General features: G+C 53.2%; 1 protein-coding gene across 3 annotated transcripts in view; it reads left to right on the forward strand.

Moving 5' to 3' along the window:
* NLRC3 (NLR family CARD domain containing 3) overlaps positions 1-24,109 on the forward strand; it is a 29,110-nt gene that overhangs the window by 2,437 nt on the left and 2,564 nt on the right. Inside the window, exons 2-18 of one of the 3 annotated variants that reach the window (XM_044936008.2) lie at positions 7,595-7,687; positions 8,430-8,491; positions 8,754-8,955; positions 9,047-10,796; positions 11,786-11,872; positions 13,516-13,599; positions 14,237-14,320; positions 15,661-15,744; positions 17,298-17,381; positions 17,950-18,033; positions 18,627-18,710; positions 19,243-19,326; positions 19,886-19,969; positions 20,369-20,452; positions 22,526-22,609; positions 23,001-23,084; positions 23,679-23,762. In XM_044936008.2, the coding sequence (XP_044791943.2) occupies positions 8,778-8,955; positions 9,047-10,796; positions 11,786-11,872; positions 13,516-13,599; positions 14,237-14,320; positions 15,661-15,744; positions 17,298-17,381; positions 17,950-18,033; positions 18,627-18,710; positions 19,243-19,326; positions 19,886-19,969; positions 20,369-20,452; positions 22,526-22,609; positions 23,001-23,084; positions 23,679-23,762 (3,023 nt within the window). In that variant the 5' untranslated portion in view covers positions 7,595-7,687; positions 8,430-8,491; positions 8,754-8,777. The remainder of the gene's footprint in view (positions 1-7,594; positions 7,688-8,429; positions 8,492-8,753; positions 8,956-9,046; positions 10,797-11,785; positions 11,873-13,515; positions 13,600-14,236; positions 14,321-15,660; positions 15,745-17,297; positions 17,382-17,949; positions 18,034-18,626; positions 18,711-19,242; positions 19,327-19,885; positions 19,970-20,368; positions 20,453-22,525; positions 22,610-23,000; positions 23,085-23,678; positions 23,763-24,109) is intronic. The other 2 variants (XM_044936009.2, XM_044936010.2) reach the window with 2 other exon arrangements.

Below are 24,109 nucleotides of genomic sequence, written 5' to 3' on the forward strand. Positions count from 1 at the left end.
TACCCAATGCCACTGAATAGAATGCTTAAAAATGGTTAAAATAGTAAATTTTATGTTACATACATTTTGGTGGTGGTGGTTTAGTCACTAAGTCATGTCTGACTCTTTGGGACCCCAGGCTTCTCTGTACATGGGATTTCCCAGGAAAGGATATCGGAGTGGGTTGCCATTTCCTTCTCCAGGGGATCTTCCAGACGTAGGAATCGAACCAGGGTCTCCTGCACTGTAGACGGTCTCCTGCATTGCAAACAGATTCCTTACCACTGAGCCACCAGGGTACACTTTACCACAATAAAAATTTTAAATTAAAAAAATATATACAGTGCTCCAGACAATGTTCTAGAGGCAGTAAGCCGGGCCCTTCTTCCACATGGTCCTGCGTACTCCTGGCCACCACCCCGTCCCCACCAAAGCAGTCAGTTACCCAGTGAGTGCACCTGGACATCCAATGCAGGGGGCTGTGTCCAACCTGGGCCACACCCTGACATCACACTGAGAGCAGGACACGGGCCTGGGTGTCCCAGCTTGTGTAAGAAGAGGCGGCAGGAGCAATTGCTTTGTTTTGGTTTACGTATATTTGAACTTTTAGACAGCTGCTAGCATAACCGTCTCTAAATTGAGGTATAACTTAGCCAGTAAAGTGCGCTTGGGGCTTCCCACGTGGCCCTAGTGGTAAAGAACCCACCTGCCAATGCAGGAGATATAAAGGACACTGGCTCGATCCCTGCGTCGGGGAAGAATCCCTGCAGGAGGGCATGGCAACCCACTCCAGTATTCTTGCCTGGAGAATCCCATGGACAGAGGGGCCTTGCAGGCTACAGCCCATAAGGTCACACAGAGTTCACGACTGACGCAACTTAAGCATGCACGCACAAAGTGAGCTCAGTGGAGTTTTACATATGTGCATACCTGTGTGTACTCTGCCCAAATTAATAGGTAGAGGTGTCCAGCACCTTTGACGGCTCCCTCACACCCCTGTCCAGTCAGAACCACCTCCAAGGGTGACCACATGTTCACTTCTATCTTTTCAGATCAGTCTGGCCTGATTTTAAACCCCCTGCAAATGGAATCACAGAGGGTGTCTCTTTTGCATCAGATTTCTTTCTCTCACAATGTCTGTGAGAGTCAGCCATGTTGTTGAGGATATCAGTAGCTTATTCTTTTTCTTTATTATGTAGGATTTCATTATATGAACGTTCATAAAAAATCTCATTCTTTTGTTGATGGACATTGGTTGTTTCCATTTTTTTTGGACTTTATGAACAAAGCTGCTATAAATGTTCTGATCTGTGGTTTGGTGGACATAATCACTCATTTCTGTTGGGTTTATACCTCAGGGGGAAATTACTGGGTCACAGAAATATGCTTATTTAACCTTATTACTAACAAATATTTTTCCAGAGTGATCTTAACTTGCATTTCTCTAACGACTTCTGATATTCTCTTTTGTGACATTCTTCAAGTTTTCGGCTCATTTTATCATTGGGTTTTTGTTTCTTCCTGATTAATTAATGTGTTTGGGATGTCATCTCCAAGTCAGTGGTTTGCTTTCTCACCCTTTTAATTATGTCTTCTAACAAACAGATATTCCTGATTTTATTTTATTCAGAGATTCCTGAATCCCCAAATACTGTTCTTTTCTTTCATGGTTAGTGCATCTTATGATCTGTTTAATCTTTACCTAGGCCAAGTTCATAAAGATGTTCTCCCATGTTTTTTCTAAGGCTTGACTATGTCAGCATTCACATTAGATCTATGATCCAGCTTAAACTAATGTTTTGTGTATGGTGTGAGGTAGGGGTCATGGTTCCTTTTTCCCACATGAACATCCCATTAGCTAACACAGTTTAATGCAAAGACCACCCTTTCCCCACTGAACGGCAGTGGAGCCCCGTTATAAACCCAGTGATCGTATATGACCAAGCGATCGTATATATGTGGGTCAGTTTCTAGACCCTCCATTCTACTGTACGGTCTATTTGTCCGCCCTTGTACCAATATCTATAGCTCTACACTAGGTTTTGTGCTTTTTTTTAAGAGAAGTTTCTTAAAAAATTATTTATTTTGACTGTACTGGGTCTTTGTTGCTGTGCTTAGGCTTTCTCTAGTTGCAACGAATGGGGGCTACTCTCCAGTTGCGGTGGGTGGGCTTCTCACTGCTGGCTTCTCCTGGCTTGAGGGCTCAGTACTTGTGGTACACGGGTTTATCTCCCAGTGGCATGTGGGATCTTACCAGACCAGAGACAGAACCCATTTCCCCTGCATTGGCAGGTGGATTCTTAACTACTGGACCACCAGGGACGTCCCTATACCAAGTCTTGATACTGGAAGTCCTCAGGCTTTGTTCTTCTTCGAAATGATTTTGTCCATTTCAAGGTTTTCTGTTTAAGTTTTACAATCAGTTTTCTTCTCTTCCCCCTCTCCAAAAAGCCTGCTGGGATTCTGATTGAGATGTCAATCTATTAATCTATTTGGGAAAGACAAACAGCTTAATAATATTAAGTCTTTCAATCTATGAACATAGCAAATCCCTAATTTTAGGTCTTCTTACTTGTTTTATAGTTTTCAGTGTAGAGGTCATGAAAACTTTTTGCTAGATTTATTCGTACATATTGGATATTTTTATGGCATTTCGAAATTTTACTTTTGATTTGAGTGTTACTTAGTAAGTAGAAATATAACTGATCCCTTTTGTGTATTGATCTTGTGTCCAGAAACCTGAAGTTCATATATTTGTTCTAACAATTCTATTGTAGATTCCTTTGGATTTTCAATATATATAATCATGTCAACTATGAATAGTGATCACATGCATTTATCTTTCCCTTTTCTAATCTTGATGTCTTTTCTTTCTTTCATTTGCCCTATCGCACTACCACCTACTTTATTAAAAAAAAAAAGCATTAAAAAAAAAATAAAAAAAAAAAAAGCAACCATCAACTAGGATAGGGTGCCCCTGAGGAGTGGAAGTCAGGTTTATATTTCACTTACTTTTATGTTACCTATGTGATTTTAGTGTTTGACTTTTATAATTCTATAAGTGATCTTTTTAAATGAGGGGAGAGCAATATATATCAGTTAGCAAAATCTTTCACTTTCATGCATTGGAGAAGGAAATGGCAACCCACTCCAGTGTTCTTGCCTGGAGAATCCCATGGACAGGGGAGCCTGGTGGGCTGCCGTCTCTGGGGTCGCACAGAGTCGGGACACGACTGAAGCGACTTAGCAGCAGCAGCAGCAGCAAGCAGTTGAAATTCACAAAATAAGAAGCACTTCCTTAATCCCTCTGTCATATATTTCCAGCTATCCTCTAGCCAGACAAAAATGGTATCCTATTTTTTTTAAGTATCTTATCATCATTCTCCTTTGCACACTGATTTTTTTCCCACATAGAAATACACTGTAAAACATACAGGAAGTTCAACAAACTCCAAGTCAGATTAATTCAGAGACCCATATCAAGACACGTTATAATCAAACTTTCAAAAAACAAAAAGAATCTTGAAATCAGCAAGAGAGAAGCCAATCATCACATACAAGGGATCCTCAAAAGGATTATCAGCAGACTTCTCACCAGAAACTTTGGAGACCAGAAAAGAGTAGGCTGACATGTTCAAAGTGCTTAAAGAGAGGATCTATCAACCAAGAGTCCTAAAACCAGCAAAACTGTCCTTCAAACCTTAAGGAGAAATTTTGTGTTTCATGTAACGTACAATTCAAAAAAATGTTTTTTCATGGGCTGGCCAAATCCACTGACTTGAAATGTTATTTCTGTCACATTACCAAATCCCTTCCTATATAAATAATATAAATATATACTTGCTCCTGGATCCTATATTATGTTTTATTGACTTATGGTTCTATTTTTGTGCTATCCCACCCTGCTACATACATAGCTTAATAATAATGGAAGATTATATTCAAGAATGCAAGTTCTGTTGGAGAGAAGGTGGGAAGGGATAGTTAAGGAGTTTGAGATGCACATGTACGCACCACTATACTCACAATGGATAACCAACAAGGATCTACTATATAGCACAGGGAACTCTGCTCAATGTTATGTGCCAGCCTGGATGGGAGCGGGGTTTGGGGGAGAATGGATACATGTATACGGACGGCTGAGTCCCTTTGCTTTTCAGGTGAAACTTCCACAACATTGTTAATCGGCTCTACCCCAATACAAAATGAAAAGTTTACAGTCTGGAAAAAAAAATCATGGAAATCTAAATAAAAAAAAAGAATGCAAGTTCTTGCCACAACAAAGACCCAAAGCAACCAAAAAAAAAAAAAAAAAAGACTGCAAGTTTGGTTTGAAGTTAGGAAATCCACAAGTGCAGCTCACAGTTTAAAGGCAAGATAAGTCACGGCACTCCCTCCCGTGACTTCACACACACTGAGATACGTCCACACTCCTGAAGACCAGGGCTCAAGCCCCTCTGACCTTGCCTCCTAACCCCATGGTGAGCCCACTCGCTCGCCGACTGTGCTCTGGCAACCGGCAGGGAAGTCCACTCGGGTCTTGTCCTGCCTGCTAGTCTCCTGGTTCTCTGCATGACTCTCTCCCACCTTTCAGATCTCTGCTCACGTGTAGCTCTTTCACAGAGGCATTCCCTGGCCACTGGGACCCCCCCTGCCCTCCCCAGGGACCCTGACCCTCTCCATCATGCACACGGTTTATTTTATTCAGGCACTAACTGCCATCAGAACCGCCCTGCTTAGTCACTTGTTTTCTTCTTGTGCCATTATCCTCCACCCCCACCACACTCAAAAGGTAAGGACTTGGTCCAATTGTTCACCATTACATCGCCAGTGCCTTCAGCCCACATCAGGCCCCCAGTGAACATCTGGTGACTGGATGAATGACTGGAAGGATAATGCTGCTGCTGCTGCTAAGTCACTTCAGTCATGTCCGACTCTGTGCGACCCCATAGACGGCAGCCCACCAGGCTACTCTGTCCATGGGATTCTCCAGGCAAGAATACTGGAGTGGGTTGCCATTTCCTTCTCCAATGCATGCAAGTGGAAAGTGAAAAGTGAAAGTGAAGTCGCTCAGTCATGTCCAACTCTTAGCGACCCCATGGACTGCAGCCGACCAGGCTCCTCCATCCATGGGATTTTCCAGGCAAGAGTACTGGAGTAGGGTGCCATTGCCTTCTCCAGGAAGGATAATAAATCGTGCAATTAGATCAATGCCACTAAAAAGTCATTTGCTCATTTAGCAGACAAGCCTAAAAGTTTTATAAAATGTGGAAACATACCTTACGAGGCAGGTAGATTATACAGCATAAATCTTATTGTCAGTGAAACCATGGTTTTTAGTCCAATTCAACTGCTTCCTGGTCATGCATCCCTGGGCAAAATCGTTGAAGCTCTCTGAACCTCTATGTTCTTCTCTCTAAAATAGGAGAAACAATGGTAATGAGAATTGTTACAGAACATAAGGAAATGATGTGAGTCCAGTGCTTAACAGAAGGTCAGGAACACAGTAAACCTTCAACAAGTATTATACAGTGTTAACCTGAATGGCAAGAAGAAATGAGGAATTGAAGGAATCTTTTCCCAAGAGGAAAACTAATTAGAAACTGGTCATAGGGACTTCCTTGGCAGTCCAGCAGTTAAGATTCCACTGCATGGGTTCCATCCCTGGTCGGGGCACTAAGATCGCGCATATGACTCGGTGTGGCCAAGAAGTTTAAAAATAAATAGAAACTTTTAGTTAAAAAAGAAATAAAAGAAACCAGTCAAAAACATCAGGTCTAACAGTTTGGGCTAGAACTCCTCCTGGGAGAGTCAGGAGTCGGACAAGGATGCTGTCCTTCACCACTGCTGGCAGCAGCGGTGAGGTCTGGCCATGCAAAGAAAGTGTTCAAAATCAGAGTTATGTTTTTAGAGAAGAGCTGAAATTATTGTATTGCAGTCATTCAAAAGCCTGAAGAGACGGTTTTTTGTGTTTTTTTTTTCTGGTTTATAATTCATTATTTTTGGCTGTGCTGGGTCTTTGTTGCTGCCTGGGCTCTTCTCCAGTTGCAGCGAGAAAGGCGGCTCTCCAGTTGTGGCTTCTCACTGCGGTGGCTTCTCTTGTTGCAGAGCAAGGGCTCTTAGGGCTCACAGGCTTTAGTAGCTGCAGAACAAGCGGCCAGTAGTTGTGACTCGCAAACGGGTCAGGAGGCAAGGTCTGAGAGGCTCTGGAGCACAGCTCAACAGCTATGGGCACACGGGTTTAGTTGCTCCTCGGCATGTGGGATCCTCCCAGGTCACAGATGGAACCCGTGTTTCCTGCATTGGCAGGCGGATTCTTTACCCCAGAGCCACCAGGGAAGCCCCTCAAAAGCCTAAGAGAGTTAACTGAGAAATGATGAAAACTCCTGGGAATACTTAACACCTGGTTGGGATAATGAGATTAAAATACACAACAAGTAATTGTCTTCTTTGACACCAACAAAATTCATAACAACAAGAATTATTTAAAAATACTTAGACACAAAGAAGAAACTGGCAAGATCTAGATAAGGAAAACTATAGTTTAGCAAAGGATCTAAAGGAAAACCTCAATAATAGCTCCATTAATCCATGCACGTTAATACAACTTAAACCAGTATCCTAGCCAGTTTCCTTTCCCCTTGGTCTTAACATTTAGAAAAATGAAATAAAAGAGCCAGAAGGGACCTGGAGAAGTAGAGGGAGTGTGGCCTTGCTGCTAAGTCGCTTTAGTCGTGTCCAACTCTGTGTGACCCCATAGACAGCAGCCCACCAGGCTCCTCCGTCCCTGGGATTCTCCAGGCAAGAACACTGGAGTGGGTTGCCATTTCCTTCTCCAATGCATGAAAGTGAAAAGTGAAAGTGAAGTCGCTCAGTCGTGTCCAACTCTTAGCGACCCCATGGACTGCAGCCTCCCAGGCTCCTCCGTCCATGGGATTTTCCAGGCAAGAGTACTGGAGTGGGGTGCCATTGCCTTGTCCTGGCCTATTTCTGAAGTCCCAAAGTAGTTCAGCCCAGTTGGACACTATCTACCTCAAGCTTGCTGCACTAACTCTTCAGTGTCACCATGAACTGAATGTTTGGAAAATACTGTTTTACTTATTGCCAAGCTTCTTTTGCGCTTCCCAAGTGGCTCAGTGGTAGAGAATCCGCCTGCCAATGCAGGAGACTCAAGAGACTCGGATTTGATCCATGGGCTGGGAAGATCCCCTGGAGGAGGAAATGGCAACCAACTCCAGTATTCTTGCCTGGAGAATCCCATGGACCAAGGAGCGTGGCAGGCTCCAGTCTTCTGGGTCACAAAGAGTTGGATGCGACTGAAAACACACACACACACACACACACACACACACACACACACACACACACACTTCTTTTAGTATTTTCCAGGTAGAAAGATCCATCCCAAGTTAAAATGCCTGGGAAGCCCAATTCAAATCCAAAGTAGAGGAGTGTATTGGATCCTGGGGGCTATAGCCAGTGGATCTCTCTTAAATGAACCCTATCAGGACCCAGACAGCTCCAGGGCTGGAGGGTGTGGGTCAACCACTGCCTCTGCCACCCAAGGCAGCAGGTGTAGCCTCTGCCCAGCCTCACGTCCTTTTTTCTCTCCTAGACCCATGGACAAAGGATGGCTGACCCCTGCCCGCTGAGTGCCTGGGGCCCTGCTGGAGGGGCTGCCAAGGGCTGGACACCCTGCCCACTGCAGGTGAGGAGGGGGTCCTCCAGTGCCCACCTTGGTTGAGAGAGGGACACGCGGGGGCGGCCAGCTTTAGCGGTGGGACCCACTCCAGTCCCCAGGGAGGAAAGGGAATGTAGGTGGGCAGGGCTTTGCCTCTCAGCGCCTGCATCGCTGTCCCCGGCAGAAAACACGCTGCCTGCGGTTCAGGCGGAGCCTGTGCTTCCCAGAGACAGAGGACACGAAAGGAGCTGAGTGGCTGCTCTGAGAACCAGTTCTCCCCTCCCTTTCGTCTCCTCCTTTCTTCTTTTCTTTTTAAATTAGCAGACTTTAGTTTTTAGAGCAGTTTTTGGTTCATAAAAGAATGGAGTGGGAAAGACCGGGATTTCCCCCTCCCCGCCTACACGCACCCTCCCCCGCCAGAGGGGCACGTTGGTTACAATCGGTCACCCACACCAACACGTCATGGTCACCCAGAGTCCAGAACCGGCATCAGCGTCACCCCTGGTGCTGTTCCTTCTACGGCTTTGGACGAACATACACACCACTGCAGTATCACAGAGTCGCTTCCGTGCCTCAGCAATCCTCTGCGCTCCACCAGTTCGTCCTCCCCAGAGCTCTGCCAGCCACTGTCCGCTCACTATCTCCGTGGCTCTGCCGTTTCCAGAAGGCCATGGGGCTGGAACTGTACCACACGCAGCCTCTCCCCGTGGGCCTCTTCCACCCTTCCCTTCTCGCCGGTGGACCTGTTCCTAATTAGCCCCGTTTCCAGGTTACAAATGAGGACACCACGGCACAGAGAGCTCAGGCGGCCTGTCCAGTGTCGCACAGACGGTAAGTGGCAGAGCTCAGATTCCAGCCCGGGGCCCCCTGCCCCTGGTGATGCTCCTGGCAGCAGGGCCCACTGTGGCCACCCAGGAACAAACCACGCCCCCCCCCAGACCCGTTCTGGAGGCCAGACCGAGGGCCGGCCACCCGCCATCCGGGGAGGGAGAGAGAGTGGGCCTTCATCCCACCTGGGCCCTGAGGCTCGGTCACCTGTCCCAGGCCACTGGGCGGGAGGACAGAGGCAGCAGGCCCAGGCTTCTCTCCACAGCCCCTGGCCGCAGTCCCCGACTCCATGAGAAAGCAGGAATTGCGCCCGGGTGGGGAGACTGGCCAGGGCCACACTGCCAGCTCCCCAGCCGAGCAGGTGAAAGCCCTGGTGGACCTGCTGGCCGGGAAAGGCGGTCAGGGTTCCCAGGCCCCGCAGCCCCCCAACAGGACGCCAGAATGCCCGCTGAAGCCCCGTGGCAATGGTAGGCCCATGGATGGGAATCCCCAGGCCTTTTCCCCCCTTCCCCTCCCCCCTCCCCTCTCCCACCCTCCCCCATGGCCTCTGTCCCGCAGACTTGAGGATACAGAAGCACCGGGAGGCCCTGCTGAACAGGACTGGGGGCGGCCCCGAGCTGGGCAGCCCCTCCCCAAGGCTGACCAGCCTCCTGATGGTGGAGGGCCTGACGGACCTGCAGCTGAGGGAGCACGACTTCACGCAGGTGGAGGCCACGCGCGGGCGCTGGTGCTCAGCCAAGACCATAGCCCTGGACAGGCTCTTCCTGCCCCTGTCGCGTGTGTCCATCCCCCCCCGCATCTCCATCACCATCGGGGTGGCCGGAGTGGGCAAGACCACCCTGGTGAGGAACTTTGTTCACCTCTGGGCCCGAGGGCAGGTGGGCAAGGACTTCTCGCTGGTACTGCCCCTGACCTTCCGGGATCTCAACACCCATGAGAAGCTGTCTGCAGACAGACTCCTCCGCTCCGTCTTCCCGCACGCTGGGGAGGCAGGCCTGGCGTCAGTGGCGCTGAGCAAAGCCCTCCTGGTCCTGGATGGCCTGGACGAGTGTAAGACGCCCCTGGACTTCTCCAATACTGTGGCCTGCATGGACCCCAAGAAGGAGATCCAGGTGGACCACCTGATCACCAACATTATCCGGGGCAACCTCTTCCCGGAAGTGTCTGTCTGGATCACCTCCCGTCCCGGCGCTGCTGGCCAGATTCCGGGGGGCCTGGTGGACCGGATGACCGAGATCCGGGGCTTCAGCGAGGAGGAGATCAAGACCTGTCTGGAGCAGATGTTTCCCGAGGACCCTGTCCTCACAGGCTGGGTCCTGAGCCAGGTGCAGGCTGACCGGACCCTGTATCTCATGTGCACCGTCCCGGCCTTCTGCCGGCTGGCGGGGGCAGCGCTGGGCCACCTGCACCGCAAGAGGCCAGGGCCCCCGGACGCCGAGCTGTGGCCCCCGAGGACCCTGTGTGAGCTCTACTCGTGGTACTTCAGGATAGCCCTTGGTGGAGAGGGGCAGGAGAAGGCCAAGGCGAGCCCCCGCATCGAGCAGCTGGCCCACGGCTGCCGCAAGCTGGTGGGCACGCTGGGCCGGCTGGCCTTCCACGGGCTGGTCAGGAAGAAGTACGTGTTCTACGAGCCCGACCTGAAGGTGCTGGGCGTGGACCTCGCGCTGCTACAGACGGCCCTGTGCGGCCGCTTCCTGCAGCGGGAGGAGACGCTGGCCTCCGCGGCCGCCTACTGCTTCACCCACCTGTCCCTGCAGGAGTTCGTGGCGGCCGCGTACTACTGCAGCGCCTCCAAGAGGGCCATCTTCGACCTTTTCACCGAGGGCGGCATGTCCTGGCCCCGGCTGGGCTTCCTCACACACTTCCGGAGTGCGGCCCAGCGGGCCATGCAGGCTGAGGACGGGCGGCTCGACGTCTTCCTGCGATTCCTCTCAGGCCTCTTGTCCCCAAGGGTCAACGCGCTGCTGGCCGGCTCCCTGCTGACCCAGGGCGAGCACCAGGGCTACCGGGCCCAGGTGGCCGAGCTCCTGCAGGGCTGTCTGCGCCCCGACGTGGCGGTCTGCGCCCGGGCCATCAACGTTCTGCACTGCCTACGCGAGCTGCAGCACACCGAACTGGCCCGCAGCGTGGAGGAGGCCGTGGCCAGCGGGGGCCTGGCCAGGCTGACCAGCCCCCCGCACCGTGCCGCCCTGGCCTACCTCCTGCAGGTGTCCGACGTCTGCGCCTGGGAGGCACCCCTGCCCCTGTGCCTCAGCCCGGGCGTCCTCCAGAGCCTGCTGCCCCAGCTGCTCTACTGCCGGAGCTTGAGGTGGGTGCTAGGGGCAGGGGCAGGGTGTGCAGGAGGAGGGTACAGTGAGGACCGGGCGGGCTCCTCCCGCCCCCATGCCCCTCCGTGTCCCGTCCTGGGGCTGCTGTCACCAAGGACCACAACCCAGGCGGCTTCAAACGACAGAAACCTCTTCTCTCCCGGTTGTGGAGACTGGAGTCAAGAGGACGTCGTCAGCAGGGCCGTGCTCCGTGGGAAACCTGTAGGGACAGTCCTTGGGTCATTCCTGGCCTTCCCAGCCTGCGGTGTCTGCCGGCAGTCCTTGGCTTGCAGACCCAGGCTCTGCCTCTGAGGTCACACGGCTGTCTCCTCCGTGTCTGTCTTCTCATCGATCTCTCTCTCTCCTGGGGACACTGGTCCCCACGCTGGGTTACAGACCACCTCACTCCACTATGACCTCATCCTCACTCGTTATCTGCAACAACTCTATTTCCAAAGAAGGTTGCATTCCTGAGGCACGGGGGTGGGGGGTTGTAAACACCAGTATATCTTACAGGGGTACACCACTCGACCCACAACACCCCATATAGCACCCCAGTGCTGACAGAGGCCACGCCCATTCACTCCACCCTCAGCCTGTCATCCTCTGTCCACTCTCTGGACTTCGGTGGCAGGGAGGGGAAGGCTGGAGGACCAGGGCCATTCTACAATCCTTAAAGGAGGGTGGCTGGTGTCCGACTGACACACACAGTGTGGGGGCTGCAGGGAAGACAGCCCTGAGGGTCAGAAGCCCACGGTTTATGCCACTGAACCTCCCAAGTCGCCTGGTGGGAGAATTCTGAGCACGCGGGTGTCCTGGCACAGATCTCTGAGTCGCTCAGCAGGGGCTTCGCTGGGATGGAGAGGAGGGGGCGGCAGAGGGTCTCAGCCTAGGTGTCTGAGCTTAGCGGCCACTCCGGTGCCAGGGACCTCATCCCACCTGCCCACGGGCAGCAGTACGACCACTCACTACCGCTGTCCCTCCTGACCAGGCTGGACACCAACCAGTTCCAGGACCCCGTGATGGAGCTGCTGGGCAGCGTGCTGAGTGGGAAAGACTGTCGCATTCAGAGGATCAGGTAACACAGACCCAGGAGACCCCACGCAGGGTGCTCGCCTGTCTCTCAGGGTCCGGGGCTCTTTTCACATCCTCCTCTCTGCTCAAGTGGCCTGCGATGCTTTCCAAGAGAGGTATCTTCAGGGCGTGTGGCTCAAGGTGCAGACTGCTTATTTCCACCCATTCCAGAAAGTTCCAGAGGCCCAGGTACCTCACTTGTAAGAAGAGAGAAAGGATATGGCAAGAGTCAGATGCTACCGTAGATACGTTTTCCCAATACTGTATGTGTGGATGTACTGCCAGGCCCGATTCACTCTACATTCCTCTCAGAGTTTGCCCTCAGATGGTATTCTGAGCACAGGATTACATCTTTAAAAAAAAATCCAAACGTTTAAATTAAAAAATTCATATTAATTAAAACAATTTTAAACATCGCATCTTTACTATTCTAATTAATGACGGTTTATATACTAACTGCAGAGCAGATCTATATGCTCATGAAATCTCTCCTATAAATAACATATCCAAGCCCAAATAACACCTGATTTGAATCGATGTGATGACCAGCAGCTGGCTTTGGGAGAACTAGGGAAGTGAATTTAGAGAAAATAAGACTCAGAGTGTAACTTTTCATAAGCCTCACATAAGCTTCCAGCTTTTGAAACCATCTTAATTTGAAAAGACAAAAATATAGACTGAGTCCAGACCAAAAGTAAGTCATTGAGGATAGTGGTCAGAGTGGTGAGCTCTGTGTGACCTTGGACCTCTGTGTGACCTTTGTGCCTGAGGAGGGTAAACAGTAGGGGTTCAGGGGTCCCCTGGACCACTCTTCAGTGTGTTCAGGGTACACCCTTTCAAGGTAGATAGAGATGTACATTTTATTAAAGTCAGCTTCATGGCTCAACCATTTTGCTTTCCTGCTTTAGAGAAAGGACAGGGGCCACGGGTGTGCTGCAGCCACGAGTTCAGCAGCCAGGTCCTGAGCAGGAATTTTTACATGTTGCCAGTGCTAGAAACTGGCCACAGTGGGAGCATTTCCACCATGGAAATTAGCCAACGCAACAAATCAGGGCTTTCGTTATTTCGCTTTTTCCTGAGAGCTGGTTCTCCAGCACAGCCCTGGCTGGAATCCACGTGGTCGTCTGCAGTAACTGCCCATCCTCTCTGCTGCACTGTTTGTGTAGAAGCTGTTGCACTCGATTCTGGTCAGACTTCTCCCTGGGGCCCTCTGCTGGGCTTCCCAGGTGGTACTAGTGGGAAAGAACCTGCCTGCCGGTGCAGGACACAAAATGAGACAAAGGTTTGATCCCTGGGTCTGGAAGATCCCTAGGAGGAGGGCATGGCTGCCCACTCCAGGATTCTTGCCTGGAGGATCCCATGGACAGAGGAGCCTGGCGGGCTGCAGTCCATAGGTTTGCGAAGAGGCGGACACGACTGAAGTGACTGAGCATGCACACATGGGGGTCTCTGCTAATGTGAGGGCCTGTCCACCCACTCTGGTCCTACCATGCCCATCTGCTGGGCCTGGCTCATCTGGTCTCCCCCTGCGTCCAGGCCCTGATGATGCTATGGTGGCTGACGGGTTTGGATCACAGGCCTGGAGTTGCAGAAGAGGTGATGAGTTTACAGACCCTCATTAAGCACCCTCTCCTTCTCTTCGGGCAGCTTGGCTGAGAATCAGATCAGTAACAAAGGGGCCAAAGCTCTGGCCAGATCCCTCCTTGTCAACAGAAGCCTGACCACTCTGGAGTAAGTAGGACCCTCACCACTGGGATGGGGGGAGCCTGTGAGCCGTCGTTTGAAGCCCCCTAGGCAACACTCTCCCCAGGGTGGGCTGGAATGACAGCTGAGCCAACCAAGTCTTGGCTCCTCCTCAGCTGCTGCGGCTCGCTCACAGAAGCACCATAATATTGGCCTTGAACCTGGTGTTATCATCTCCTCTCCACACTCAGCCCAAGCCCACTAGTCCATCAGACCCTGCTTTCTTCCCTGCTTCATGTGGGGCCATCATAGGGAATGCATTCCTCATTTGCCTAAACAAAGATCTCTGCCCCAGTCCCACCAAACAGGGCTTTCCTGGTGGCTCAGACAGTAAAGAATCCACCTGCAGCACAGGAGACCCAGGTTCAATCCTTGGGTCAGGAAGATCCCCTGGAGAAGGGAATGGCAACCCACTCCAGTATTCTTGCCTGAAGAATCACATGGACGGAGGAGCCTGGTGGGCTGCAGTCCATGGAGTCACAAAGAGTCAGAAACGACTGAGCAACTAACACCACAAACCCTGGCAATTCTCTTCAAGGAGCACAGATTTAAAGATCTGAGTAACTTCTGTCCTGCCTTCCCTCCCTGGGAACTGGATAACTGGTCCTTTCTCTTCCTCTGCCAGTCTCCGCAGTAACTCCATCGGACCTCAGGGGGCCAAGGCGCTGGCAGATGCTCTGAAGATTAACCGCACCCTGGCCTCTCTGAGGTACGTGTCACCTGCTTGCTGCCTCTGCCCCCAGGAGGTGGCTCAGAAAACCGTCTCCTCAGGTGCCACCCGTGCAGCGGGAGGTAATTCCCAACAGCAGCCACAAGATACTGGCTCCCATCCAGTGGATGCCAGGGCATCCTGTATGCTGAACGAGTTCCTAAGTCCAGCTCTTCACTGCGCCTGTGTTCAGGGTCTGAACTGGGGAAGGAGGAGAAGAGGGAGAGAGGTACGAGGAGGTCTGACAGGCAAAACAATCTACGAGGAAAAGTTCTTGTCTCCATGAGTGGGAGGTCCCCAAGGCCATGACACCAGGATGACCCCTGAGCTGTCTTCCAAGACACTGAAATCCCATCTTCCAGATGCTCCCCATGGTTTGCTGAGGTTTGCTGGGCTCCTTTAAGGGGCCAGTGGCTGTATCCATCCTTAGTTGATGGATACAATGCATTGATGCATACTGTCGGTTTGTTTTGCTCATTTCCTTCTTTTTACTGAGGCAAAATTCACATAAAATTTACCATTTTGGAGTGTACAGTTCAATGGCATTTAGTACGGTCACAGTTATGCAACCAACACCTCGATCTAGTTCCTAAGTATTTACATCCCCCTAGAAGGAGTCCCTCTACCCATCAGCAGTCACTTCCCATGCCCTCCTCTCCCCTCAGCCCCTGGCAACCACCAATCTGCTTTCTGTCTGAAGATTTCGTGTAAACGGAATCAAACAGTAATTTTGTGCCTATCTTCTTACACCCGGTGGAATGTTTTCACGGTTCATCTATGTCGAAGCATGTGTATTTCATTCCATTTTAAGGCTGAATAATATTCTATTACGTGGACCACGATTTGTTAATCCACTTGCCAGGTGCTGGACACGGGTTGTTTCCACCTATTGGCTATTGTGCTGTACATATTTGTGTACAAGCTTTTGAGGACCCTTTTTTCAGGTCTTCCGGGTGGATACATAGCAGTGAGATCTGCTGGGTCACAGGTGACCCTGTGTTTAATCTTTTGAGGAAACGGCCCGGCCTGCTTTCCTTGGAGGCCGCACCGTCTAATGTTCCTACCAGCAACTGGGATGAGAGCTCCAAGTTTTCCACGTCCTCACCAACACCTGGCTGCTATGTTTCAGCTGTAATTCAGACTATTGATGACCTTGTGGTCCAGTGATCAGGGGCTCCTTGTCCACAGCCAGCAGGCAGGTGCCTGGAGAACCCAGGGAAAGCCTGAGGCCAGATCAGCGGTGGGAAGGGCCAGCTCCCCCACTGCCTTGGTGTGTGGGGTGAGGGCCTGCCAGGCACCCTCCTGGGCTCCACCAGTGATGCCTCTCCTTGCCTCCACAGCCTCCAGAGCAACAGGATCAGGGACGACGGTGCCAGGTCCATGGCTGAGGCCTTGGCCGCCAACCGGACCCTCTCCGTGCTGCAGTGAGTGGGCATGCTGGCTGGCAGAGAACGGTTTTCTCTCCTCTCTTCTCCTCCCCCAAGGGCCTCTCTGTTTCCTGCACAGAGGGGTGGATGGGACAAGGCCCGGAGGCTTTCTGAGCCATCTGCACGGCCCCTGGAAAACCTGACGTCCACTGCTTTTCCGGAGAATAGGTGTTGGGGGAATAATTACAAACAGAGCCTCCCACCAAGATGGGAAATCCTCTCCACAAATGCAGAAAAGTACGAAACAGCTTAGTTACTGGAGTAAGCACTCAGCTAGCCTGCAGTGAGCATCCAAGGTGACCCGCCAGTGGGATGGCAAAGACAGAAAGGAATCTCACCCTTTCCTGCAACCGAGCAGACACAACCCTTTACATGTGGGTTTTCCAGAAAGACCACAGCTTGTCCTCAAACAAGAGAACTGGAATAGCACCGTTTGTCATCCTTAGTTTATCCTAAATTTGCCTGTCGTCCAGGACGGGGAGCTGTCTATGCCTGCATCCTGCCTTCATGCCGAGGAAAATGAAAATTCCTGTCTTTATGACAAGCAGGCACTTACAGCCGGAGCAGGTGTTCCCTTCCTTGATGCCCAGGGTTCAAAGAGATGGCGCAGAGGCCCTTACCAAAGACATTCCTAGGCTGTAAGTCTGGCAAGAGGCTAACTTCTATTAATAGCTCTTAAAAAGATTTACATACTCTCAAAGGGACAGGGAAAGGATTTATAATCCCTAGTTTCCTCAAGGAAATACTCTACGGGAGGGGAGTGTTTTTTTCTCCCCCTGCTCTTTTGGAACCAAGGAAAGTTCCATTTTGCTTAGATTGTAGTTAGCCTCATACAGATGAGGTCCTGGCCTGCCTGTCCTAGGATGAACACAGGGGTCCTCCTGTAGTGTCTTCCTCCTCCAGATTTAGTGTAAGAGGACGTAACTTCTGCAGAAGAGGAGCCTAAGCCAGGGTCCGCCCTCAGGAGGACTGTAGGGTTGGGGGGAAGGCTTCTGGTTGATCTGAATGGAGGCAGACTGCTGAGTGTTGAGAAGGCTGGTCAGGTGAGGGACCAGTGGGACTTGTATGTAGAAGTCTTCAGAAAGTCTCCAGTTTGGAAGTTGATGGATATTAACAGTGTCCGCTGGTCACTGCTTTCTGACCCCTCAAGGGAAGGCCCAGCTGCCCTTGCCTCTTTTTGTTGTTTAGTTGCTAAGTCGTGTGTTACTCTTTTGCGAACCTATAGACTGTAGCCTGCCAGGCTCCTCTGTCTATGGGATTCTCCAGGCAAGAATACTGCAGTGGGTTGCCATGCCCTTCTCCAGGGGATCTTCCCAACCCAGGGATCGCACCCGCGTCCCTGCATTGGCAGCAGGGTTCTTTACAACTCAGCCACCAGGGAAGCCCCCACTGGTAGCCTCTTACTCTTCACATAACTCCATCAGTCTAATTAGCAACATTTTGGCAACAATCCAAGGACCCCTCCCCCATGCTGCGGTAAACTTGAACCAGACTGTCCTTGGTCTGGGACTGCTTGTGGCCAGCTTTACCGAAGGACCCTTCTCCTTCAGCCTGCAGAAGAACTCCATCGGGCCAGTGGGAACCCAGCAGATGGCAGATGCCCTGAAGCAAAACAGGAGTCTGAAGGAGCTCATGTGAGAAATGCAGAAGGGCCAAACTGGTACCCTTCATGCCTGGCACAATGCCCAGCTTATCACACATATTTGTGAGCATGGGGTGGGTAGATGGATGGATGGATGGATGGATGACTGAATGGGTGGGTGGATGAGTCAGTAAATGGATGGATGGATGAATGAGTGGGTAAGCAGATGGATGAGTGAATGAATGATTGAATGCATGGGTACTAGAGAGCTGGTTTTGGACTCCAAAACCCTGAGCCAGGAGAATGGAGATACAGATTCCCAGGAAGGAGTGAGGTCCAGCTGTCTCAAGCTCACCTTTACTGACATCCCAGCCACATTCACATAAAGATCACAAATGCCTCTCGCTGAAGGGTTGGCCCTGCCCCCGTCAAGGAGTCGAGAAGGACACTGCTACCTTGATCTCTTACAAAAGCCGCCTGCCAATCGGCTTCAGGCAGAAGAAACTGTGTACTGGGCCCCCTTGAGACCAGAGACAGCCCTTCCCTGGAGGGCTCCCGGACTCTGACCCCTCCTGGCCGCACCCCGCCCAGCTGCTCCACCCACATCCCTTCTCTTGCAGGTTCTCCAGTAACAGCATTGGCGATGGAGGCGCCAAGGCCCTAGCGGAGGCCCTGATGGTGAACCAGGGCCTGAAGAGCCTGGAGTGAGTCCCCAGGGGGTGGATGTGGGCAGAGGGTGACTCCCCGCCCGGCTTCCCTGGCCAGCAGGGGGGCAGGTCCTGGTGAAGGGCTGTCAGTCAGAACCCACCAGCCCGCGACCCCGGGCACTCTGTGCTCCGAATGTCTCTCCCTCCAGCCCACCAGGCCAGCTCCCTCTCCCTGGACAGTAGGTTGGTGTTGGTTCTGGAGTTCCCAGAGTGACAAGCACCGAGTGCCCTTTAGGAGCCGGCCTAGGTGGCTGTGGAGGGGGCTGGTTCCGGGGGCCATGGTGGGGAGTGGGGACACCTGGCTGTGCCGCTTTCTCCGGGGGCTGCAGACACATGTCCCCTCAGAAGTCATGCGGAGCTGCCCAAATCAAGGTGACGTCTAAACTCGGGCATTGGTGGTGCTGGACCCACCTGCCCTCAGCTGGCAGGGGCTGGACTGAGCGGCACGGGAGAGGAATGAGGAATGGGGAGGGCACAGGGGTGGCACAGGGCCCCCAGCCCCCTGCTGCACGCAGTGCCCATGACCCCGGAAGGACTCCCCCCGGGTCCTGAGGCGGCCACACCCAGGGCACCCTGTCCTCTGTCTGCAGCCTGCAAAGCAACTCCATCAGTGACCCGGGAGTGGCAGCGCTGATGGGGGCCCTCTGCGCCAATCAGACGCTCCTCAGCCTCAAGTAAGCCCCGCCCTTCCCTCCGTTCCTTGGCTGGGGGTCTGAAGGGACTCTGGGACGTGGAGGGAAAGGCTGGTGCTGAGAAACCCCCACTCCCACCTCCACCCCGAGGGCCTGGGAGGGGGAAGAGCCGTGCTTGGGCAGCTTGACCCTGGAGCCCGGCCGCCTGCGCCCCAGCTCACGGGGACGGGGGAGGGGGACAGCCTCTGCAGGCGGGTCTGCCACCCCCTTCCTGAGGGCAAGCCTGCAGCCACCAAGCACGCCGGCCTGCCCCTCCCCTCACACCTCTGAGGTCCTGGCGTCTTATCCTCTTCCTCCTGGACTGTCTGTCCTCCTGCGGACAGTCCTGGGCAGGGGAACACGTGGCTGGCAAGCCTTGCGAGGGGGGCTTCCTGGAGTGGGCTCTTCCCGCCTCCACCCAGGGCCCACCTAGGGTTCCAGGGTTCTAAACAGCCTGAGCACCTGGATGCCGCGCCACCCACCCGCCAAAGGCCTGCCCTGTCTATCAGCAGCTTAGGGTCTTCTCTTTCCTCAGCCTTCGAGAAAATTCCATCAGCCCGGAGGGAGCCCAGGATCTGGCACGTGCTCTCCGCACCAACAGCACCCTGAAGAGCCTGGAGTACGTGAGGGGGCAGGCGGGGCTTCCTAAGGCTCTCTTATGCCACCAGGGGCCCTGCCAACCCCAGGCTGGGAGCTGACGGGCGGGCCCTTGGGAGAAGGATGTGGTTGGGGGGGGGGGGCTGGCCGGGAGGCCTGGTGGTGACCCTGACACATGTCCCCCTCTGATGCTGCAAAGTACACAAGGATGGAGCGAGTGGTGACAGTCGCCCTGCCTGAGCCCGCACCCCCGCAACAATTTAGGAGAAAGGGCGTGGGGGGGACAGCGCAGGGGCCAGGAGTGAGTGAGTCACCAGGCAGCTCTGCCACCTCCCGGCAGGTGACCAGGCAGGGAGGCCCACCAAGCAGAGCCTGCCCCCTGCCCACCCCCAGGACGCGTGGCAGGCGCGGCGCCCGGGAGCACATTCAAGTGCCCTGAGAGCCTGAGCCCAGCAATCCCAGCAGACAAGATGCAGCCCTGGGGTGGGGCTGGGGATCGGGGAGCGGTCTGGATCCCCAGGGAGCAAGGACGGGGGCTGCAGCGCTGGCTGCGGCTCACTTGCCTGCTCCCCTCTGCCCAGCCTGACAGCCAACCTCCTCCACGACCAGGGCGCCCAGGCCGTCGCAGAGGCAGTGAGGGAAAACCGCACCCTCACGTCCCTTCAGTGAGTCCACGGCGCCCCCAGCCGGCCCTGTCCTCCCAGAGCTGCAGGGCCCCACTCAACCAGGGGAGGCAGGAGGCTCAGGGTCCCCGCCCCCCGCACGGCCTCAGCAGGTTGTGCCTAGCCCCCTGCTCTGTTTCCTGGGGCTGATGCATGGAGAGGCCAGTGGTGGGCGGTGGGCGCCCCCGCTGCACTGTGTCACACGCTCCATGCAAGGGCCCCTCCCTGGGACCAGCCTGGGGGAGGGCTGCAGGAGCTCTGCCCACCCTGGCCAGGATCCCATCCCCAAGGATTCCACCCGCTCTGGTCACTCTCCTGGGAGAAGCCCCTTCTTTCTGGAGCTCCCAGGACCTCCTGGCTCTGCCCTGGGCCATGTGGTCATGTGTGTGTGTGTCTGCCCAGCCTGCAGTGGAACTTCATCCAGGCCGGCGCTGCCAAGGCCCTGGGACAAGCACTACAGCTCAACACGAGCCTGACCAGCCTCGAGTAAGTGGGGCCTCCGAGGGGGTGGGAGGTGCAGACTCAGCCACCCTGCTGCCCACCGGCTCTCCTGCCCTCAGCACACAGCCTCCACTGCTCTAGGGCCAGAGAGCATGTTTCCATCTGACTTGGTGTTGTATATATATATATATATTTTTTTTTTTTTGAACAAAATAACAGCTTTGCTGAGATATAATCCACTCTTTGGGTGTACAAGTCACTGGTTTCTAGTATATTTACAGAGCTGGGCAACCATCACTAAAATCAATTTTTGAACCCTTCAGTCGCCCCATGAAAAACTTCATGCTTATCAGCACTCACTCCCCACTTCCTCCCCAGCCCTCTAGTCCTGACAAACACTAATCTACAGTCTCTATGGATTTGCTTATTCTGGACATTTCACAAAATTTAAGTCACAGAATATGTGATCTTTCTGACTCACGTCTTTCATTTAGTGTAATGGTGCCAAGGTCCATCCACACACTGCAGCATGTGTCAGGGCTTCGTTCCTTTTTACGAGTAAATAACACCCCACTGCATGGGCAGACATGGTGCTTATCCACTCACCCGCTGATGGACATTTGGGCTGTTTCCACTTTGGGGCTATTATGAGTAACACTGCTGTGAACGTTTGTGCACAAGTTTCTGCGTGTGGATACATGCTTTTAATTCTCTCTTGTGCACGCCTGGGAGCAGACCTGCTGAGTGAGGTGCTCACTCTGTGTTTAACCTTTGAGCTTCACCTGCTTTTCATGCTCCCACAGCTTCTGATATTTGCCCCGTCTGGCAGGTCCTTCTGTTTGACTCTGAACATGCTATTCCTCAGGGTCCTGTCCTGGGTCATCTTCCCCTGAATGATGTCTCTTTCTAGAAGCTCCTCCTCACCCAAGGCTCCAATTCCCTTCGAAGTCCTGGAGGCACCCACATCTACAGCTCAGACCTCTCTCTTGAGCTTCAGACCCCCGTGTCCACTGCCCACTCCACTTCCCCCTGGGTGGACCCAGTTTACCTCCCCCACAAGCCTGCTTCTTGGTTCCTCACCATGTGAGGGGTTCTGGCCACCACTGTGCAAGCTAGAAACATCGCCGTCCTCCTCACTTCCCACTGCAGCTCATCTCCAAGTCCTGTCGCTTCTCTTCCCAACATTCCACCCAGCCTCCTCCACCCGCACGGCCACTGTCCAGGGGGCTAGCGTCACTCACTAGCCTCACTGCCGCAGCCTCCACATCCAGTCCCTCCTCTCACAGTGCTGGCCAAAGATCTCTCCCAAATGTCAATCTATCCCCATCCTGGACAAGTTTAGCTGGCTGCCCAGTGCCTGCAGAGTGAAGTCCAGCCCTCAGTGTGGCTCCCACAGCCCTGAAGTTCTGCTTCCTCTGCACCCCTGGGGCCTCACTCCGCACCCCAGCAACTTGACCCAATTCTTCTGGGTTCCTTGGATGTGTCAGGCCTGCCCCCATCTCTCACGCGTGGGCTTGGTCTAGACCTATTTCTGCCGAGCAGCCTCTGTGACCACGCTGGGGAGGGCACTTCACACTTGGTCTCTCATCTCACACGTTCCCCCACCTGAGTTCCAAGAGGCCAGGATTGGGTTTGCTGATCCCCAAGGCACTTAAATATTTGCTAAAATTGTCAGTGCAAACTGCTCCCTCAAACGTGCCAGTGTCCACTGGAACCAAACTCTTAGTCATTTATTGCTCCAGGGCCTTCCACTTTCCTCCAATGTGGAAGAAAAAGGGGGGGAAAAAAAAGCTGTAAAACACTGACCAGCAAGAATGGCTTGAGGACTGAGAGCTTTGATTTTGGGGATGGCTTTGAAAATCACACCAGTTTCTTGTGGACAGTATTTCCATGTGTCCGTTTCTGTTTTGCCTAATGGTCTAGACTCATGCAGACTCCAGACCACTGTGCAGGCTTAGGTGGCCATGGGGCAGTGGCCACACAGGAGGTGCAATGATCCCCAGAGATCATCTACTATGGGGTGTGTGCTCTGATTTAAATCTAGAAGGTCCAAGCTCAGCACGTCCTGCCAGAGCATTGGCTCGGGTCCTGTGCACCCGGGTCAGGCTCTGCATTCAGTTTACAGGAGAACGCCATCGGGGACGAAGGTGCCTCTGCGGTGGCCAGCGCGCTGAAGGTGAACACAGTCCTCACTGCTCTCTAGTAAGTCCTGACGTGCACAGCTGGCCCTTAGCCATCTTTCCACACTAAATATCCCTGTTTTTCCCAGGAAAGGCAGGTGGGTTTGACTTTCTTAATATTAGTGATTAGGACATCAGGCATCTAAAAAGTAAGAACTAGGGGTTCCGGGGTGTCCCCCAAACTCTCCAGAACACCTGCACTTCCTGTGTCCAGATCTCTGCCTCGCATCAGTGTGGGCAGGAGATGCAGCATTCTCTGGACACACCACAGGCCAACAACTTTCAGCACTATTTCACCGGTTTCAGCCCTAGGTCAAGGGGGTGGAGATGAAGGGTGAACGCGGATGGAGCTGGGCCGGTGGGTGTGCGGGCTGGAGGCTGCCCACCTGCAATGACCGCGTCTCCTCTTACAGTCTCCAGGTGGCCTCCATTGGTGCTCCGGGGGCCCAGGCACTCGGGGAGGCCCTGGCTGTGAACAGAACCTTGGAGATTCTAGAGTAAGTATTCCAGTCTCTGGCTACAGCCTCTTGCTCATGAAGTCAAGCTGTTGACTCAAGAGTGATCATATATGGAAGGAGGACATGTACATGGAAACTCCCAGATCACTTCAATGCCTTCAGAGAGATCAAGGAGCCCTGGCCTCTCCAGCCCCGTCACCCTCTTTTCCTGGGGGTCACTCATGGGTCCTCTTCTGCTTGGCCTTGCCCAGACTGAACATGTCTGCAGGCCGTTTCGGGGCCCTGGGGAGGGGGCAGTGGCCACTGACCCAGCCTGTGAGAAGATTCGAGCTCCAGCCCAAGCTCTGTGGGGCTCTCTGCTCTCCGCCCCTCTTTCTTTGGAATGAAAATGGAGGATGAGGGCTCCCACAGACCCCCAGCTTGGGCTGGCCTCACCCCTCCCCACATCCTGCTCCCCAGAGCCAGTCCCTGTTCTGTGCCCGGGAGCGAGGGAGGAGCAACCGCACCCCCACAGTTGCTGAGTCCACACTGCCTCCACCCAGGCGCCTATGCTCACCACAAGGGTGCCGGGCTCCCCTCTCAGCTGCCACTGTGCCTGAGATTGCGCCTCAGGGTTCCCGCCTTTCTCAACAGCTTAAGAGGAAACACCATCAAGGTGGCCGGAGCCAAAGCCCTGGCGAATGCTCTCAAGGTCAATTCCAGTCTCCGGAGACTCAAGTGAGTGGCTGCACAGATGTACCCGTGTCTCAGGACAGCCGGCTTCTCTTCTGGACTCCCCCTGTAGCATAATACTTGCTTTCCGCTGTAGCTGCTCCCTTCAAAATACAAATAGCTGACACTACAGTCATTATTAGTCAGTATTGTGGATGGGTTTGTTCCCTTTCATGTTTTCGGTCATACGTCCTCTGTGGCACCTGCATGAGACAACCTGGCTGCGTGCAGACTTGGGTCTCCGGGTTAAATGCCACTTGGCTGTTGCTATGGCACCTGAGGACCAATGAGGCCCAGACGGGTCCCTCCAAGAGAGTGCTGTGCTGCTTCCTGGGCGTGTCCTTCTGTCCTGA

This window comes from Bubalus bubalis, chromosome 24 (genome assembly GCF_019923935.1).
Source record: "Bubalus bubalis isolate 160015118507 breed Murrah chromosome 24, NDDB_SH_1, whole genome shotgun sequence".
Lineage (NCBI taxonomy): Eukaryota > Metazoa > Chordata > Mammalia > Artiodactyla > Bovidae > Bubalus > Bubalus bubalis.